The sequence below is a fragment of the Peromyscus maniculatus genome, chromosome X (genome assembly GCF_049852395.1).
Source record: "Peromyscus maniculatus bairdii isolate BWxNUB_F1_BW_parent chromosome X, HU_Pman_BW_mat_3.1, whole genome shotgun sequence".
NCBI classification, from domain to species: domain Eukaryota; kingdom Metazoa; phylum Chordata; class Mammalia; order Rodentia; family Cricetidae; genus Peromyscus; species Peromyscus maniculatus.
Window position 1 is genome coordinate 2,014,475 of NC_134875.1, and position 16,893 is coordinate 2,031,367.

At 49.7% G+C, this 16,893-nt stretch overlaps 2 protein-coding genes across 8 annotated transcripts; both read left to right on the forward strand.

Annotated features, from left to right (window-relative positions):
* The first annotated feature begins 2,150 nt into the window (after nt 1–2,150).
* Renbp (renin binding protein) lies at nt 2,151–9,500 on the forward strand. 3 transcript variants are annotated; one of them, XM_076562593.1, is made up of 11 exons: nt 2,151–2,288; nt 2,451–2,560; nt 2,721–2,796; nt 2,900–2,975; nt 3,122–3,294; nt 3,728–3,952; nt 4,755–4,836; nt 5,161–5,336; nt 6,074–6,205; nt 9,211–9,298; nt 9,378–9,500. In XM_076562593.1, the coding sequence occupies exons 2-11, from the start codon at nt 2,454–2,456 to the stop codon at nt 9,482–9,484; spliced, it is 1,242 nt and encodes a 413-aa protein (XP_076418708.1). In that variant the 5' UTR covers nt 2,151–2,288; nt 2,451–2,453; the 3' UTR covers nt 9,485–9,500. The 3 variants fall into 3 exon arrangements, with proteins under 3 accessions (XP_076418708.1, XP_076418710.1, XP_076418709.1); XM_076562594.1 differs by having other exon boundaries at nt 2,161–2,293; XM_076562595.1 differs by lacking the exon at nt 3,728–3,952.
* Nucleotides 9,501–9,632: 132 nt separating this feature from the next.
* Nucleotides 9,633–14,947, forward strand: Naa10 (N-alpha-acetyltransferase 10, NatA catalytic subunit). Of its 5 annotated transcripts, none has more exons than XM_076562598.1 (8): nt 9,633–9,867; nt 10,272–10,370; nt 10,764–10,822; nt 11,703–11,748; nt 11,843–11,958; nt 12,169–12,213; nt 13,872–13,956; nt 14,542–14,947. In XM_076562598.1, exons 1-8 carry the CDS (start codon nt 9,847–9,849, stop codon nt 14,743–14,745), a joined length of 675 nt encoding a protein of 224 aa, XP_076418713.1. In that variant the 5' UTR covers nt 9,633–9,846; the 3' UTR covers nt 14,746–14,947. The 5 variants fall into 5 exon arrangements, with proteins under 5 accessions (XP_076418713.1, XP_076418711.1, XP_076418712.1 ...); XM_076562596.1 differs by having other exon boundaries at nt 14,630–14,947; XM_076562597.1 differs by having other exon boundaries at nt 10,764–10,804; nt 14,630–14,947.
* The last annotated feature ends 1,946 nt before the right edge of the window (nt 14,948–16,893 follow it).

The following is a 16,893-nucleotide window of genomic DNA, read 5'->3' on the forward strand; positions in this document are numbered from 1 at the left end:
CTGCGTAGCTTTGCCTTTCCTGGAACTCACTCTGTAGACCAGGCTGGCCTTGAACTCACAGAGATCCGCCTGCCTCTGCCTCCCGAGTGCTGGGATTAAAGGCGTGCGCCACCACCGCCCAGCAACACACTATTCTTATAGCCATTACCTATGGGTCTACCCTCCCTCCTCCCCTGTGCTGAGCTTCTCATACCACTCTGGAACTCAAGGAATATACAGGGCTGGAAAAATAGCTCAGTGGACCAGAGTTTAGTTTCTAGCATCTTTGCTGAGCAGACTTCCATGGTCACCTCACTCACACAGACACACACATAATTAAAAATTAATCTTTTTTTTTTAAGGATTTATACCAGAAGTGCTTTGGCACAGATCTCAAAATGCTGAGCTTGAGCTGGGTGGTGGTGGTGGTGGTGGTGGTGGTGGTGGTGGTGGTGGTGGTGGTGGTGGTGGTGGTGGTGCACGCCTTTAATCCCAGCTCTGGGGATGCAGAGGCAGGCAGATCTCTATGAGTTCAAGACCAGCCTGGTCTACAGAGTGAGTTCCAGGAAAGTAGGAACTACACAGTGAAAACAAAAACAAATACTGAGCTTGAAGCTGGGTGTGATGTAACACACCTGTAGTCCCAGTTCTTGAGAAGTGGAGGCAATAAGATCAGGACTTCAAAACCATCCTTGCCTACTAGTGAGAGTACAAGGCTAGCCTGGGATACATGAGACCCTGTTGCAAACAAGCAAACTGAGCTTGAGGGCAGAAAGAGGCATTACAGCCTTGCCTAACACTCCTCCCATGAGGTCCAGGGCCAGGGAATCACCTATAGTATCATACCAAGGCTTGTCCTTGGCTGAGCTTGAGGGAGATGGTATGTGTGCAAGGGAGGCGGGGGAGAAGACGGACATAGATAAATACAGTTTAAATAATGGCACACAAGCCTTCCTGGATACAGGTCTAGGGTCCCCTGGGTATGAGCTAAGCTGAGGGTAAATATGAACACAGAGCAGCTGCAGTAGACACCTACCTAACATACATGGGGACAAGGCTCACTCCAAGCACCACAAAGGTGAAGTGTTTCAGGCTAAAAGAACCACTCCAACCTGCAGAGCTAACCAGCAGCCATAGCCTGGAAGGTAGCAGTCATTGTGAAATCAAAGGTCAGAACACAGCTGGGGGATGGAGTGGCACAAGAACATCACCATGCCCAGGAACTGGATTCTTTTTACTAACCAACTCCCAGAGCAGCATTGATGAGGCAGAAGGTCTAGTTACTTTACACTCCTGGGTTGCAGTCTATCCTTAAGGACATATTCAAAGAACTAGAGTGATGACTCAGCAGTTAAGTGCACTATCTTTTCTTCCAGAGGGTCCAGGTTCGATTTCCAGCACCCACATGGAGACTCACAACCATCTGTAACTCCAGCCCCAGAGGATCCCAGTGCCCTTTTCTGGCCTCTGAGGATACTAAATGCATGTGGTGTACAGACATACACAGAGGCAAACACCAATACACATAAAATAAAATGGGGACAAAAAGATTCAGAACATATTCAAGCTCCCCAAAGTACCTCAGAAATTCTGGCTGCAATTCTCCCTCCACAGAATTCTGCTGATCAATGAGGGTGCCCAGTGGGTAACAAAAATGGGAGGAACAGATCAACCAGCCTGTCCCAGAGCCAACCAATACTGGGTAGCTAGAAGGCAGGCCCAGAGATCTAGAGGATGCCCACTCTGCTTTGCATGGTTACCACCTGTTTTCCCAGAAGCAGCCTTTGGGGTGAAGTATCCAGGAACTGGCAACCAAGGCCAATGGTTGTAAATTACTGGATACTGACAGTTTACGAAGCTAAAGGACCAAATTGGCAGAGAAGACTTGCCCACTATATGGTCTCAGGATTCAGGCATTTCCAGGGGCACCCCAACCCCACACATCTGTTGGGATCACCAACCTCAGCTGCCAGGCACAATTCAGTCTCCTCCCTACTTCCTCTCCATGTGACAAGACTGTCCTCAGCCACTTCCCACCAGGAGAATCTAGAGCAAGAGTGCGCTCACCCTGGGCCTTGATGGGCAGGAGGTGGGGTTTCAAACCCCGCCCTCTGCCCCGCCCCCACCTCGGCCCCGTCCGAACCCTGAAGAGGATCAGGTGGGTGGGGCACTGCTCGGTCAGCTGAGTGACGGTCACGGGATTTGACCAACTCTGGTTTCCTGGAGGAGAGCTAATAAATGGACTGAGTGTTAAAAGTCAGTGGTCTCTTTGGCAGGAGAGGTGCTGTTCTGGAGGGTCCCAGCAAACGGTGAGGTCAGAAGCCCGTCGCAAAGGCGAGAGGGATCCTTGGCTCAAGGCCCTATGGGGATGGGGTGCGATCAAACAGCTCTGGGGCCCACTTGAGCTGGTTCAGGAAGTCCCTGTGAAGAGCTGTGCCTCCATGCATGCCCTGACCTGAATCACTTCACAGGATATGGAGAAGGAACGAGAGACACTGCAGATCTGGAAGGAACGTGTGGGACAGGAGCTCGATAATGTGGTCGCTTTCTGGATGGAGCATTCCCATGACCAGGAACACGGGTTAGCTACCCCTCGATGATCCTCCCAGGGCTTTTGCCCCTCCCAAACCCCTACTTCACTCTGTGGCGACTCACAGATCTACTGGCTTCAGGAGAATAGTGAAGCTATTGGAGAAGGGTGCAAGTCTCCTCTTTTTCTAACAATACAATATGTCTCACAGGGGCTTCCTCACATGTCTTGGCCGCAATGGGCAGGTCTATGATCACCTCAAATATGTCTGGCTGCAGGGGAGGCAGGTCAGTTTGCACACTTAAGGCTGTCACACAATTGGATATACCCAGGGATACTTAAGATCCCCCCCCCACCCCAGCTGCTCCTCTTCAAACTCTTCCCTCACAGGTATGGATGTATTGTCACTTGTACCGCAGTTTTGAGCGTTTCCGCCGTGCTGAGCTTCTGGATGCAGCAAAAGCAGGTACCCTCTCCTACCCCCATCTCCTCAGGAGCTTCAGTGGGTCATTTATTCAGTGGATCTAAAGGGGTAAAGAAAAGGGACTGGTATGTTCCAAGAGACAGTATATTATGAGCCCTTACCTAGCATGCATACTCCCCAACCACCAGGTGGTGAGTTTTTGCTGCGTCATGCCCGCGTGGCACCACCTGCCAAGAAGTGTGCCTTCGTGTTGACTCGGGATGGCCATCCAGTGAAGGTGCAGCGGACCATTTTCAGCGAATGTTTCTACACCATGGCCATGAATGAGCTTTGGAAAGTAACAGGGGAAACACATTATCAGGTGTGTGGGAAGGATGGCCACAGGCTGTTGGGTATGAATTCACTCTGAAGAGAGACCTGAGAGCTTGCCACAACTCCCATTCACTCCTGTCCTACCATTTTGTGACTACCTTCTCTCCTCAGCTCTCTCCCAATTCCTGTACCACCATAGGAACCCTGAGCAAACAGGGATCTATCAGTCAATGCCCTGTGTCCATGTAGAAGAGGTCCTTTTTCCTCCCTGGGCCCTCCTGCCTGAATCCCAGAGCTTCCCCCTCACCCCACAAGCAATGTTGGGTGGATCCACTTGGCCTCTGGTACTTGGCTGTATGTAGGGCTGGCCCTGGAGAGCTGCAGAAAGAGCAGGTATCCTTGGAGAACAAGCTGAATCCTAGGTCCTTCCTCGGGGAGAGAAATGGGACAAGGTATGCAGCCTCTGCCTTGTCTCCCCACAGAATGAAGCTATGGAGATGATGGATCAGATCGTCCACTGGGTGCAGGTGGACTCATCTGATCTAGGCCAGACTAGGCTCTCAGGGACCCCTGCGGCAGAGGCTTTGGCAGTGCCCATGATGCTGCTCCACCTGGTGGAGCAGCTTGGAGAGGAAGATAAGGCACTGACCAGCAAGTACGCAGAACTAGGGGACTGGTGTGCCCACAGGATTCTGCAGCACGTCCAGGTAGGCACAGAGAGAGGGACGGAGTGAACCCTATTCTCCCACTCTGCAAGGGCCCTCTACCTGAAATATGTTCTTCAGCTTTCTAGACAGGTAGATCTAAGGAAGCACATTCATTTGAAATATAGCCCAGGGTCCTCAGGAAGGTGGAGCCTGGCATGCTGGGGCAGAGATGAGTGGGTCCTAAGGCAGAAAAAAGAGGCCAGAGCCCCAAGCACATCCTGAGACCTTGATCTATGTTCCTCCTCAGCCTCTGTGGACATCCAACTCTATCTTGCCTCCTCATTCAGTGTTTTATGCTCTCTGCTTGAGAGATCCAGATCTAAAGCAAGGATCAGAACCTATAGGCCCATGGGAGACAATCAGCCATTCCAAAAATGTTCTTCTATAATTCCAGAACTCCAGAGGTAGAAGCAGGAGAATCTAGAGTTCAAGGTCAGCCTTGCATGTATACTAAGTTTGAGACTAGCCTGGGTTACTCAAGACTGTTTCAAAACACACAACAACCAAAAATGCCCCCTTTGGGTCTACTGAGTAGGTGGATGGCTGGTACCAAGGGTGGAGGAAGGAAAGTTTTTTCCATTTTTTCAAGAAAGGGCTCTATGTAACAGTCCTGGCTGTCCTGGAACTCACTATGTATACCAGGCTGGCCTTGAACTCACAGAGATCTGCCTGCCTCTGCCTCCCCAGTGCTGGGATTAAAGGAGTGGGCCACCATGCCCAGCAGGAGAGATTTTTGAAGTTAGATCTTTCTGGTTAGATGAGAGGGAATGGAAACATCTGTCTTTTGTTCCTTTTCTGGCAGAGGGATGGGAAAGCTGTGCTAGAGAATATATCAGAGGATGGCAAAGAACTTCCTGGTTGCCTTGGAAGACATCAGAACCCAGGTGTGCTGGCATATCAGGAAAAAGAACTCAGCTTTCAGTTTGGGGTCTCCTATGGGAGGGGCTGCCCTCCTCCCTCCACCAAAGACCAGGTAGAGGAAGGGGAAAGTCTGCCCAGGACTGGGCATTGGCTGAAGGAACTTAAGTGTCTTTTGGGGGGGCCTTTTTTTTCAGGGAATGGAGTCCAGGCAGAAAGGCAGGGTATCCTGTGACAGAGTTCAAGCATCTTTCACCCATGAGGAGGAAGGGAGGTTCCAGGAACTCAAGCCCTCAGATGCTTGGGAAGGGAATTAATTCCTGCCTTAACTTTCTTTCAACCCTCACTAGGCCACGCAATAGAAGCTGGCTGGTTCCTGCTCCAGTATGCCCGCAGGAAAGGTGACATCAAACTTCGAATGCACATCATTGACAAGTTTCTCTTGTTGCCTTTCTACTCTGGATGGGACCCTGAGCACGGAGGCCTCTTCTACTTCCAGGATGCTGATGGTTTCTGCCCCACCCAGGTGGGAATGCCCAGAGCAACTTGCTGGAAGCCTGGCATGTAATAGGGGAACTCAGAGCCAGGTGTAGTGGCACATGTCTTTAATCCCAGCACTTGGGGGCCAGATCAGAAGCATCTCTGTGAACTCGAGGCCAGCCTGGTCTACATAGTGAGGTTCAGGACAGCCAGGACAAGGTAAAGAGATCCTATCTGAAAATACAATAACAACAAAAAAATTTGAACCCAGAGTCCAGTTTTCCCCGTCATATATCCCGTGAAAGCCATTAGAGAAGAGAGAGTGTGCAAATGCTGATGCCAAGACACACATCCCCTTCGTCTGGTGCCAGTGGCTTGAAGGGTTCTTGGGTGATTCTCACTTTCCCACTTGGTGGCAGACAGGAGTGAAATTGTTCTTCTGATCAGTTGTGTCCTGATCCTGCTGGAGATCTGCTGAGGGTACGCTACCAGCCATGGGTAGCAGCAATGTCCGAGAGGCTTAAAGATGACATGACAAGGCAGACAGCATTCCACCTTAAGGGATAAAGGGAGTCTGTCCCAGTACTTGTCCTTTTAAGGAGCTGCTTGGGGTACATTCAGGTCAGAAGGCTAGCTCTACTCTTAAGGACTAATCTAACTCTATCCCCCATGTCTCATGATTAAGAACCAAGTCCTGAGCCAGACAGACTGAGTCAGAACAGAGGATATGAGTGTCCTAAAGTCAACAAGGACCTTAGCTGCCTATCTCTGCTCTCTTCTCAGCTGGAGTGGGACATGAAGCTGTGGTGGCCACACTGTGAAGCCATGATTGCCTTCCTCATGGGTTACAGTGACAGTGGGGACCCTACCTTGCTAAAGATCTTCAATCAGGTGGCTGAGTACACCTTCTGCCATGTAAGTGCTATCTCCTTGCTTCCTGGAAGCCCAGTTCAGGTTTGAAGGATATGACAGACAGCAGGAAAGGAAGAAATGGGCTATATAAGAGGGTCCAGTAGGCTTTCCCTCAGCCACTCCTAGCCTATTCATCAGGTGTTACCCTCAGCTGCTCTGAGGGTACCAAGAGTGCCTTTTGTTTGGTAAAACAAGAAGCCCTGCCTCAAGGAACTCATCTTTCTAGGTGGTCAGATTCTAATCAAGTAAACAAGCAGATGTAGAGACCAATGAGCTGTGGGAAACAAAGCAGATGGCAAATGATACAGAACTTTCTTTTTTTTTTTTTTTCACTTTGGTTTTTCAAGACAGAGTTTCTCTGTGGAAAACTGTTCTGGCTGTCCTCTAACTCATTCTGTAGATCAGGCTGGCCTCAAACTCACAGAGATCCACCTGCTTCTGCCTCCCACAAGTGCTGGGATTAAAGGCGTGCACCATCACTGTCCGGCCAGAACTTTCTTATAGAGGGATCAGAGAAGACCTTATGAGCAAGGATCCAAAGCAGTGGAGGGCAGGGTATGTCTGTTTGACAGAAGGGAACCTAGGAGGGTCCAGCCAGATGAGCTCCATGTAGCAGGAACATCCTTGATCTGCCAGGTCCAGCAGCCTGAGCCTTGACAGGGAATCCAACAGCTAGTATGTCAGGCTGGTGAATCAGCAGTTGGAACCTCCCCCAAGTGTGTGTGTGTGTGTGTGTGTGTGTGTGTGTGTGTGTGTGTGTGTGTGTGTGTGTGTGTGTGAGAGAGAGAGAGAGAGACAGAGACAGAGACAGAGACAGAGACAGAGACAGAGAGTATAGGTAGGTCAGAGGACACCTTCAGGTGGTGTTTCTCAGGTACTACATACCTTTTTGTTGAGACAGTCACTCACTAGCTATGTTGACTAGTAGGCGTACCCTTGGGATCATCCTATCTCTGTTTCTCCAGTGGTGGGAATACAAGCGTGCTATCCTTGTCTTTTTTTCATATGGGTTCTGAGACCAAACTCAGGTTCTCATGTTTGCAAGGCACTTTTTTTTTGGTTTTTCAAGACAGGGCTTCTCTGTGTAGCAATGGTTGGGCTGTCCTGAAACTCACTCTGTAGATCAGGCTGGCTTCCAACTCAGAGATAAGCCTGCCTCTGCCTCCCAAGAGCTGAGTTTAAAGGTGTTCATCACCACTGCCAAACTAGTTTACAAGGTATTTTACTGACTCTTGGCCCAGCAGATGAGTTTCTGAGGCTGTTGTTGGTTGTTTTCGCTCTTTGCTCTTTTGGGGGCCTGCCACCCAGCTCCCAAATAAATTACACAGACACTTATTATTACACCTTTAATCCCAGCACTTGGGAAGCAGAGGGAAGTGAGTTCCAGGGCAGCTAAGGCTACAAAGATAAATCCTGTTTCAAAGAAACTTAAAAAAAAAAAAAAAAAAAAAGAACATGAGCCAGTTTGGGTCCATGCCTTTAGTTCCAACACTGGGGAGGTGGAGGTAAGAAGATTTCAACTGAGTTCCAAGCCAGCCTGAGCCACATAGCAAGTTCTAGGGTAGTCAGGAATACAAAGTGAGACTCCTTCTCAAAAATAAATACATAAGGACAAGACTACTCAAAAGTTATGATTAGATACAGAACTGCTTATACCTCTCTTGAATACACCACCACCACTCTTTCTGAGACAGAATCTGGACTGGCTTTGGACTTGAGGCAATTCTCCTGCCTCAGCCTCCTGAGTGCTGAGATTACAGACATGAATCATTACACAGCTTAAAATTCACAAGTCATATGTCACAATATTTTTTTGAGACAGGGTTTCTCAGTGTAGCCCTGGCTGTCCTAGAACTCATTCTGTAGACCAGGCTGGCCTCAAACTCACAGAGATCCACCTGTCTCTGCCTCCCGAGTGCTGGGATCAAAGACGTGCACCACCACTGCCTAGCTTCATATGTCACAATTTAAAGGGAGCATTTTGATGGTAAACTTTAATGCCTTCTAAGAAGGGGTTCTACTTAACTATTTTATCATTGAGAACAAAATGGGAAGGGCCTTGGATAAGGACTTGGGATACATTTTGGGGAACTGAAAAAGCCTCAGTAAGACAGGTATGGGATAGGGTATACAAAGGGTCTGTCCAGCAGCTCAGATGCTGGACCCCATATCTAAAGCATCAGATCCACTGGACAGGGTCAGAATCCATGATGAAGGCGTGCAGAAGACCAGCTTGGCCTGAAACTTACAGAAATGTGTCAGCCTCTACATCCTGAGGGCTGGGGCTAAGGAAAGGCATGCCCCACCACACAGGGTTAGAGGAAAGTCTGAGACCCTGTTATAAAAACCTCAGTAGACAAGGATAGGACTAATGTGTCTCTGTTTGATAATCCAAAGATCTTTTGGACCAAATGCCTGTGAAGTAGAGACCATGAACTGCAGAGAAGTCACTTGTTGGAAAGTTTGCTGGCAAGAGTCTTCCTTCCTTCCTTCCTTCCTTCCTTCCTTCCTTCCTTCCTTCCTTCCTTCCTTCCTTCCTTCCTTCCTCCCTCCCTCCCTCCCTCCCTCCCTCCCTCCCTCCCTCCCTCCCTCCCTCCCTCTTTCTTTCTTTCTTTCTTTCTTTCTTTCTTTCTTTCTTTCTTTCTTTCTTTCTTTCTTTCTTTCTTTCTTTCTTTCTTTTTTAACTTAAATGAGGTAAAATGTTTGTTTCTAAAGTATTCAATTCAAAGTGTTAGGTAACATACCAATCAAATATAGAGAGCCCGTTCTCTTAGCGTTTCAGCACACCCCCCTGCAGCCCCTTCCCCACTGGGTTACAGGCTGAGAAGGCCTACTGCCTACCATCCTCAGCTTTCATCTTTTTCCAGGACGTGGTTTGTTAAAAGTACTGAAATCACGCCATTTGAACTCTGACCACTGGTAGCACTGCAAAGGGGTGCCCCTTCCTCAGCCGGTGACATTCGGGTGGGTCCTGCCAGATATTAGCTGTCATTGTCTACTTATTCTAGTTTCGTGATCCTGAGTTCGGGGAATGGTTTGGCTATCTGAACCGAGAGGGAAAGGTGGCCCTCACCATCAAGGGAGGTCCGTTTAAAGGTGAGCGGGGAACAGGTGAGACTGCAAGGGTTTGTGGTTCCCCGGACCCTCCCAACAACAGCATCCATTCTCCTCACAGGCTGCTTCCATGTGTCACGGTGCCTGGCCATGTGTGAGCAGATTCTGGAAGCCCTGCTCCGTCGCCTCGGACCCACCCCCGTCCCCAGCCTCGGAGGCTCCAAATAAATCTGATCCTGTTCCACCTGCTTGTGTGCGCACCTCTGTGGGCCATGTGGGAGGGAATAGCTACTCTCCACACTGCCAGGTTTGCCGGGCCTTCATGGCGGCCTCGAAGGCGCCACCTCACCGCGGTTCCACCGAGCCCATTGGCTCCGTGAGCGCTCACTAACTCTGAGGTTTGGAGGCGGATCCTGTAGCCGTGCACTTCCGCTGCAGACTAGTCGGAGCAGCTCGTCTCTTCCGCCACCGCCTCCTGGGAGTTTGGCCCTTGTCCCAGCCCCGGCCCCTAACGTCCGTGCCGTGCTTCTGAGTGGCCGCTGAGCGTGCGCGTTCACAACCCACGAGGACCCGCGAGCTCCGCCGCCGTGATGAACATCCGCAATGCTAGGGTGAGGTGATGGGGAGCCAGCCTGTTCGCACCGCGTGGGCTCCTTGCCTGATGACCACGTGCGCATGCTATTGAGGGACCTGGTGCTGTGGCCCCCGAACGTCTGCGGCTGCTGGACCTTAAAGTTGCTGCAACCTGCTTTAGACATCTTGGGATTATAGTATCCCGCGTTTGCCTGATGTCAGGGCTCCACAACTTCCAGGCGCTGCTACTTGATCCTGGAACCTGGCGTGTTTTGCACAGCGCATTGAAACCAGGCTTGTGCAAAGTCAGATAGATAGTCACAACCCTGCCCTGCCTGGGGGAAGGGGAGGTCCAGAGATAACAGAGAACAGGGGTCTCGAGTGCGTAAGGCCTTCTTAGTCACTGAAGTCCTGGACTAACCGTGTCCCCACTGTCACGCAGCCCGAGGACCTGATGAACATGCAGCACTGCAACCTGCTCTGCCTGCCGGAGAACTACCAGATGAAGTACTACTTCTACCACGGCCTGTCGTGGCCCCAGGTAGGCAGCATTTGCGTTTTGTAGGGGAGTAAGGGACAACAGGAGGGAAACATGGATCTGAGTGGGCTAAAAGCAGTGGGCAGTGAGGTACAGTGCCTTGGTACATACAGTGAGGCCCTGGCTGATGGGGATGCCTGGCAAATTGAAAAGGTGTATGTAGGAACTGTAAGCTAGACACAGGTTGGAGATGGGATTCCCACTTGTGCCTGTGCCCTTCCAAGAGGGGCCACAAGTGTGGAGTAGGGAAACTGGGCCCCTTGCATTCCAGGTCACCAGTTGTCACAACTCAACAATTTTTGCAGCTTCCTACTAACTTACACAAAGCAGGAGGCTGGTGATGAGCTCTAACCTGTTGCCTGCTCTGCCTGACTTCCTTTTCTTGTCTGTTACCAGCTCTCTTACATTGCTGAGGATGAGAATGGGAAGATTGTGGGGTACGTCTTGGCCAAAATGTGAGTCACCAAGGAGGAAGAAAGGAGCTTAATGCTAAGACTGGGTGTTGATGAGCTGGGGGAAAAGCTTTGGAGAAGGGATTGGGAAACCAATACCTCCCATGTCTGGTGAATGCTGCTATGGATTAGTTTTAGAGGGGTTCTCATTCTTTTGCCCAGATTGGCCTCAAATTTATAGCAGTCTTCGTGCTAAGCTTCCTGAATGCTGGAATTAAATATGCCCAGTTTGCTGTGGATTTTTTTTTTTTAAATTAACAGGTTGTTTGTAGGGTAGCTCTAAGTTGACAGAAAAAATTGAGCAGAAGGTACTGAGTATTTCCATACACCCCTCCTCCATATTTGTTCTCTCACTACCATATATGGTACACTTATTAGAAGTGAGAAACCAACACAGATTTTGTTTACATTCGTGTTTTCATTGTTGAGCTTCTGTCTGTGTTGCACGCCCTCTGGAGTGGGACAGTTGAAGAGTGTCTGTCCACCTTTAGGGTATTCCATACTTCTCACAACCTCCAACAACAAGGTCACGTTTTCAGAACGTTGCAGAGTTGGAATAGGAACTGATAGCTCTTTCAAACTGGATCCCTTCACTTAGTGCTTTGCATCATTCAGCACTACTCTTTTTGTGGCTTAACAGCTGACTTTTTTTCTTTTGGTCAATCATAGGGCAATGTTCTGTTGACACTGCACATTTCTGGTGGGTGTAGCATGGGGCTTTGAGGAGGGTGTGATTGGTTATTCTGATTCAGAAGTTCCTAGTTCTCCTCTGCCTGGATCTGGGGTGCTATAGGGTCCACTACAAAGTCTACACACTTGCTATGCACAGGTGTCCCAGATAGACTGCACCTGTACCAGGCTCCTTTCTAGCTTTCTCCTCTAGGGAAGAGGATCCAGATGATGTACCCCATGGACATATCACCTCACTGGTGAGTAGAGCTTCTGAGGGTTTGGCAGAGGTGGACTGGAGGTAATTGAAGGTAGCCTCCCAAGGCTCCACTCTACCCATTCTTCTTCCTTCAGGCTGTGAAGCGTTCCCACCGGCGCCTTGGCCTTGCTCAGAAGCTGATGGACCAGGCCTCTCGAGCCATGATAGAGAACTTCAATGCCAAATATGTCTCCCTGCATGTCAGAAAGAGGTGGAAGCCAAGCTGGGGGAAAGGGCAATGTTGGGGAGTGGGGAGGAAGAGGTACCCGATTGATAGGGGCTCTGGGGTTTACTACCTTCAGAAGAAGATGGGAAGTAGCATTAGTGGGAAAGGAGGACTGGGAAAGGTAGGACCTGGATATGGCCTGCCAACCTGCCTGGCCAAGTTTGTGAAGCTCAGAAGTGCCTTATTCCCCTGCAGTAACCGGGCTGCCCTGCATCTCTATTCCAACACTCTCAACTTTCAGTAAGTAGATCAAGATTTTTTTTTTAAGTGGCATGATCCATCCATTTGACTGGGGTGGGCTGAGAAAGGGGTGGAGGGACTCCAGACATTGCTAGGAGGCCTTCTGTATACTCAGTGGCTGTTCACTGGCAAGCTGACATGGAGAAGACACCTGCTTCCTCTGTGTGTGGTAGAGCAGGGGTCCAACACATCTTACTGGGTGGAGGAAGAATGGCTTGGTACTAGTGAGGCTGGTGAAGAAGGGCAGTGTGGTAAAGAACACACAAGGCTTCTTAGTGCTGGTCTAGGAGTAAAGAGAGATAGGCTAGGGGCATGAGCAAAGGCTGAGAAGTGACTAGCACCAGAAAGCAGCAGGTGAGAGCAGATGAAAGGGGATTGCAGAGAAAAGGGGCCTTGAGCAAAAGCCATGAGGGACCTATAGCTCTGGATGTCCTGATGGCTGAGGGCAGGTCTACTCAAGACATGGGCATCTCCATGAGACTAGCATTGAAGAGAGGACCTACTGCCACATAAAAGGGGACTGGAATGAACTGATTGGAGGACCCATTGAGTCACACTAGGCTTTGAGGGCGTAGAGTGGATATGAGACCATTGGGACAGGGCAGTGGCTTTCAGGCTTTTCTGGATTCAATACCCAGATTCAGGGAGGGATCTTTGACCTAGTTAAGGATGCCTCTGGTGAGAACTGCTTCACATGCTAAGTCAGCACTTCCCACCACTAGATGTGGTGATATATGCCTCAATTTCTGTACTCAGAAGGTGCAGGACTGTGGGTTAGGAGCCTGGCATAGGGAGTTCCAGCTCAGTCTCAGCCACACGGCAAAACCCTATCTCAAGAGGGGGGTGCCAAGGAGATAGCTTATTTGTGAGGACCTGAGTTTGATCCCTGGCACCCATGTATAAAAGCCACAGTGTCCTGCACCTGTTATCCTAGTGCTGAGAAGGTTAAGACAAGAGAATCCTTGGGTACACTAACCAACCAGCCCAGTTGAATGGGCAAGGTCCAGATTCAGTGAGAGATCCTATTTTGAAAAAAATAAGGTGGGAAGCAATTGAGGAAGATACCCAACATATACCACTGGCCTCCACATGCACACATGAGCATGTACGTGCACACACACACACACACACCCCAATTCTCATCTTTAATGTCTTAGGCTGACAAATAACTTTCTAGGCCATCAAATGGCTTCCCTTCAAGTGTCAGGGCTACTCGAGTGTTCACACACATCTCCCCTCAGCAGTAGCCAGGTTGTCTGTGATGGCCACCTATATGCAGGTACAGTGTCCCTCTTTCCTAGCAGAGGAATTAGCTATATGTTCAGTAAATGACAGGGAGCAGGTCAGAGAGAGGAAGAGGCAGAATTAAGGGCTTCAATTCAAAAGACACAAGTCCTTGCTAGTCAGGCTATGGGCAGAGTGGTGGCAAGTCCAGGGATGGAAAGTATCCTGGATGCTACATGCTGCTTGGCTTCACTGGAGAGAGCAGAGAAAGCTATCATGGCTGTTGAAAGAGTCCACTCAAATGAAAAACAAAAAAGGAATCCATTCAGCCTGGCCTTTTGCCTCACCCCCTGCAGGGGGAGATGATACCCACCCCAGTAGCCTAAGAACCAGGAGAATTTGCCCCCAGGCGTATGTCTTCATCCTACCCCCAGGATCAGTGAAGTGGAGCCCAAATACTATGCAGATGGGGAAGATGCATATGCAATGAAGCGGGACCTTACACAGATGGCTGATGAGGTAAGAGTTCAGCCAGGTCAGGGCAGCAATTCCAGCATTAGAGAGGATTCTGCATTTGGGAAAGTTGGCTACTTAAGAGCTGCAAGTTGGGGCAGTGGTGGCTGGAAGTAAGACCAAGGTTGAATGGCAGCCCTTGTAGATATAGAGCTAGGAGTCAGAGTCCCTCTTTCCCTCACTTCCTAAGCCAACAAATATAGGCATGGCCTTGGTTGACTGTAGAAGAGGCCATGGGATGTTCTCTGGGGGAAGAAGCCTGGAGGTGGAATAGAGACAGTAGTAAAAGATTTTTCTACAGAGGGATTGGGACTACTAGGGTTGGGGCAGTCATGGCCAGCCTGCTCAGATCTAGGACCAAATTGAGCTGGGGAGAAAGGGTCCCTGACCAAGCCTCCTGGGGTAGGGCAATTTATGGGGCACTACTGTGTCTTGGGAGCTCCCCAGAAGCCCATTTGAGTGCAGCTGGACCCTTGTCATTTTACAGATGAGGAAACAGGCTTAAGGGCAGAGCTAGGATTGAACTACATCTCTATCCAGTCCTATTTCCTGCCTTGGCCCTACCACTTCTCACTGTGTCCCTTCCCCCAGCCAGCCCCAGGGCCTGGCTCTTGTCTCCTGTCTGGAGACTTAGGCCCTGTCTCTTTCCACCCGCTTCCCTCTGGGCTCCCGGCGGCAGCTGAGACGGCACCTGGAGCTGAAGGAAAAGGGCAGGCACATGGTGCTGGCGGCCATGGAGAACAAGGCGGAGAGCAAAGGCAACATGCTTCTGAGCTCGGGAGAGGCCTGTCGTGAGAAGGGCCTGGCTGCTGAGGATAGTGGTGGGGACAGCAAGGACCTCAGCGAGGTCAGTGAGACCACAGAGAGCACAGATGTCAAAGACAGCTCAGAGGCCTCTGACTCTGCCTCCTAGACCCTGCCCCACCTGGTTCAAGCCTCACCCCATGTGCTTTTACAATAAATGTCACCCTGTGGCCTTGGGGAATTTGTGAATGTGCATGGTGGGGTGTGCTTCTTTCCAGCTCCTTTATGGCAGGGGTATCATCTTCACAAACCAGAGCCTACTCAGCTCACAAGTCAAACGGATTTGGAGAATCTGGCCACCTTCAGCAACTGAGTTGGGGTTGGCAGATAAACTGACTTGGGTGCCCTATTCTGCTGTCACCTTCCTGGCCTGCAGGCCTCATTGACTTCCTTAAAAATTTTCTAGGGCTGAACTAAATGACTTCTTGGTTCTAGTCAGCCTTGCATTTCAGAGGCAACTTTCCCATCATGATACTCTTTGCTGCGCTGTTTTGCCCTCTTAATGTCCCACTTTTAGCCCTTTCTCCTGGTCATACTTGCTCTCATCTGCAGATGTCCTAGCCGGATCATGGCCTATTTAGCTACCCAGTTGCTCAGGCTTTTCCTTCTTCATTATCCATAATTCTTTCCTCCATACCATCCCAACAGTCATTAGGTCCTGTGGGTTCAATCACATTAATACATATATATTTTTTTAATTTTAGCTAGGCTGGGTCTTTGTGCCACTACACTCAGTTCATACAGTGCTGGAGATCTAACTCGGGGGCCTCTTGGATGTTAGACAAGCACTCTACCAACTGAACCACATTCCTAGTACTAATTGTTGGCCTCAAAGTCCTGATCCTCTAAGGTGTTCTTTGCATGTCCTTTGCATACTGACATTCACCATTACCAGCTTCATTTCCTTTATTTTGTTTATTCATCTTTAACTTTATTTTATGTGCGTGAAGGAATCAGATCCCCCTGGAACTGGAATTACAAACAGCTGTGAGCTGCCATGTGGGTGCTGGGAATTGAACCCAGGTCTTCTGGAAGAGTAGCCAGTGCTCTTAACCACTAAGCCATCTCTCCAGTCCCTTATTCATCTTTTTGAGTCAGGATCTCCTTAGCCCAAACTGGCCCGGAACTTATTATGTACTCCAGCTGGCCTCAAACTTGTGGTAATTCTCCTGCCTCAGGCTCCAAAGTACTGGGATTACAAGTGTGAGCCATCCCAGCCAGCTGCCCCATGAATATTCTGTATTTGTTGCTATGCTGAGACAGTTCTGGTAAGTGCATAAGACAGGGTTTCTCTATGTAACAGTCCTTTCTGTCCTGGAACTTGCTTGTAGCCCAGGCTGACCTCAAACTCACAGAAAGATCACCTGCCTCTGCCTCCCCAGTGCTGGGATTAAAGGTGTGCGCCACCACATGGCTCTTCCCTTCTTTTACAGGGTCTCAAGTATTTCAGGGTGGTCGTGAACTAATGTACTACGTAGCCAAGTCTGGCCTTACATCCTAATCCTCTTGTTTTAGTCTTCCAAGTGCTGAGATTTCAGGTGTGAGTCACCATTCCCAGCTTTTTTTTTTTTTTTTTTAAGCAAAAAAAGGGAAAAGGTGAGTCAACCTCACTACCAAACGGTTTGTCACAACCCCACCCTTACTCCTAAATGTGCTTTCTGGCTTTTAAACCATCAGGGGTGACCCAAGAGCACCTAACATCTGAGCTGTCACTATACTAACAATTTCCCTGCTCCCGCAAGTGACACAGCGGTCTGTCGCTAGGTTGAATAATTTGTCCTGGAGCTTAGTTCTTCTTTTGGCTGTATAAGTGATCCTTCAGAAACCGAGAAAGCTGAAGGGCAGAGCCTGTGAAGAAAAGTTGCGCCTGCGCATGGCTGTCCGTCCGTCCCGTCCCCCGTCCCCGTCCCCCCTCTAGTTCAAGCGAAACTGCGTTCTGATTGTACTTCCTTTGTACGAGTCTGAGGCTCATTCTCTTCCGGTTCATAAACCGGTGACGTTCTTAGTTCCCAGGCTCTGATTGGTTTTACAACAACAAAATAAACGCCCAGTTGAACATGCGGGCGGGCTCGGCGGCGCCCCAGAGTTGGTGGGAGGGAGCGCGCCAATTTTCCTAAGGCTCTTGCGGAAGCCCACCCT